Source organism: Sinocyclocheilus grahami, unplaced genomic scaffold, assembly GCF_001515645.1.
Source record: "Sinocyclocheilus grahami isolate Dianchi unplaced genomic scaffold, SAMN03320097.WGS_v1.1 scaffold43793.1, whole genome shotgun sequence".
Classification (NCBI taxonomy): Eukaryota; Metazoa; Chordata; class Actinopteri; order Cypriniformes; family Cyprinidae; genus Sinocyclocheilus; species Sinocyclocheilus grahami.
This window is the reverse complement of record NW_015524535.1, coordinates 1-1,128: the sequence shown is the minus strand read 5'-3', so window position 1 is coordinate 1,128 and position 1,128 is coordinate 1. Positions and strand designations below refer to the sequence as shown.

General features: G+C 39.7%; 1 protein-coding gene across 2 annotated transcripts; it reads left to right on the top strand.

Moving 5' to 3' along the window:
- The first annotated feature begins 43 nt into the window (after positions 1 to 43).
- LOC107580762 (renin receptor-like) lies at positions 44 to 1,122 on the top strand. 2 transcript variants are annotated; one of them, XM_016266406.1, is made up of 3 exons: positions 44 to 190; positions 293 to 328; positions 566 to 1,122. In XM_016266406.1, the coding sequence occupies exons 1-3, from the start codon at positions 65 to 67 to the stop codon at positions 758 to 760; spliced, it is 357 nt and encodes a 118-aa protein (XP_016121892.1). In that variant the 5' UTR covers positions 44 to 64; the 3' UTR covers positions 761 to 1,122. The 2 variants fall into 2 exon arrangements, with proteins under 2 accessions (XP_016121892.1, XP_016121893.1); XM_016266407.1 differs by lacking the exon at positions 293 to 328.
- Positions 1,123 to 1,128: the final 6 nt, after the last annotated feature.

Genomic DNA, 1,128 nt, shown 5'->3' with positions numbered 1-1,128 from the left:
TAATATATAAACCGTACTGCTGTTATTAGTACTTTTATACTAAAATCTGTTTGTATGTGCATGTATGAAGTTCGCAGACGATGTCGCCAATGTCTATGCAAACAACGCGGTTGTAGAAGTCGTGACTGTGAAGACGTTTGAAGCCCCTCTGACCAGGAAGTCACGCTCCATCCTCGAGTCCAAGCAGATCGTAAGTTGATTGCAATAAGCTTTTCTATAAGCAAACATTTCTAAAAAGAAAAACTTAATGTTGGGTCAGGTCCATATTTCCAGTGTTATTCTTATTTGTCAGGGTGCGAGAAGAAAGAATCGATTCAAGACCACTTCTGTAAGACGTGTAACGTTATTAGCGTAGCCAGTAGTAGTTGGTTAGCAAGCTCTAGCGTGCTTTTTATTCATTTTTAGAAATGGTAGCGTATAGTTTTAGCGACCCTCACCTTTCCAACCCTTAACCTGTTTGTTTTGTTCCCAAACAAAAAGATGGTTACGGTACATTAGAAACCCCCTTCGCTGACCTACTTTTGAACGCTGACCTACGTGTAACACTAGCGTGTGGTTGTTTCAGAGTAACCCAGGCAGCCCTTACAACCTGGCCTACAAGTACGACTACGATTACGCCGTGGTCTTTAACATTGTCCTGTGGCTGATGATCGTGTTAGCTTTATCCGTCATCGTGATCTCGTACAACCTCTGGAACATGGATCCCGGATATGACAGCATCATCTACAGGATGACCAATCAGAAGATCCGAATGGACTGATGTCGTCCGCCGCATTCCATTCCATTTTGTGTTTTGTATTTGAGTGCATTTGAATGTTTTATTTTTGATGTGTGCATCACAGAATTGCTTGTATAATTGCTATGACGCAATCAAACAGATATAAAGATTATTTATTAATGCCTGTTGATAAATGGAGAAATAAAATAGCTTGCGACATTTCTTAATCGTCGTGTCTTGTAGATTTGCATGATGTGAATCTACTGAAGAGGAAAATCTGATGTAAAGAATTGAAATCTAACTCTATTTATTGTTTGTTGTTCACTTCGTCGTGCTGTTTTCCTTCCTGAGTACTGGATATGGTGGAATTGCTCCATTGCCATGTACATTTGTTTAATTGAATAAACGTC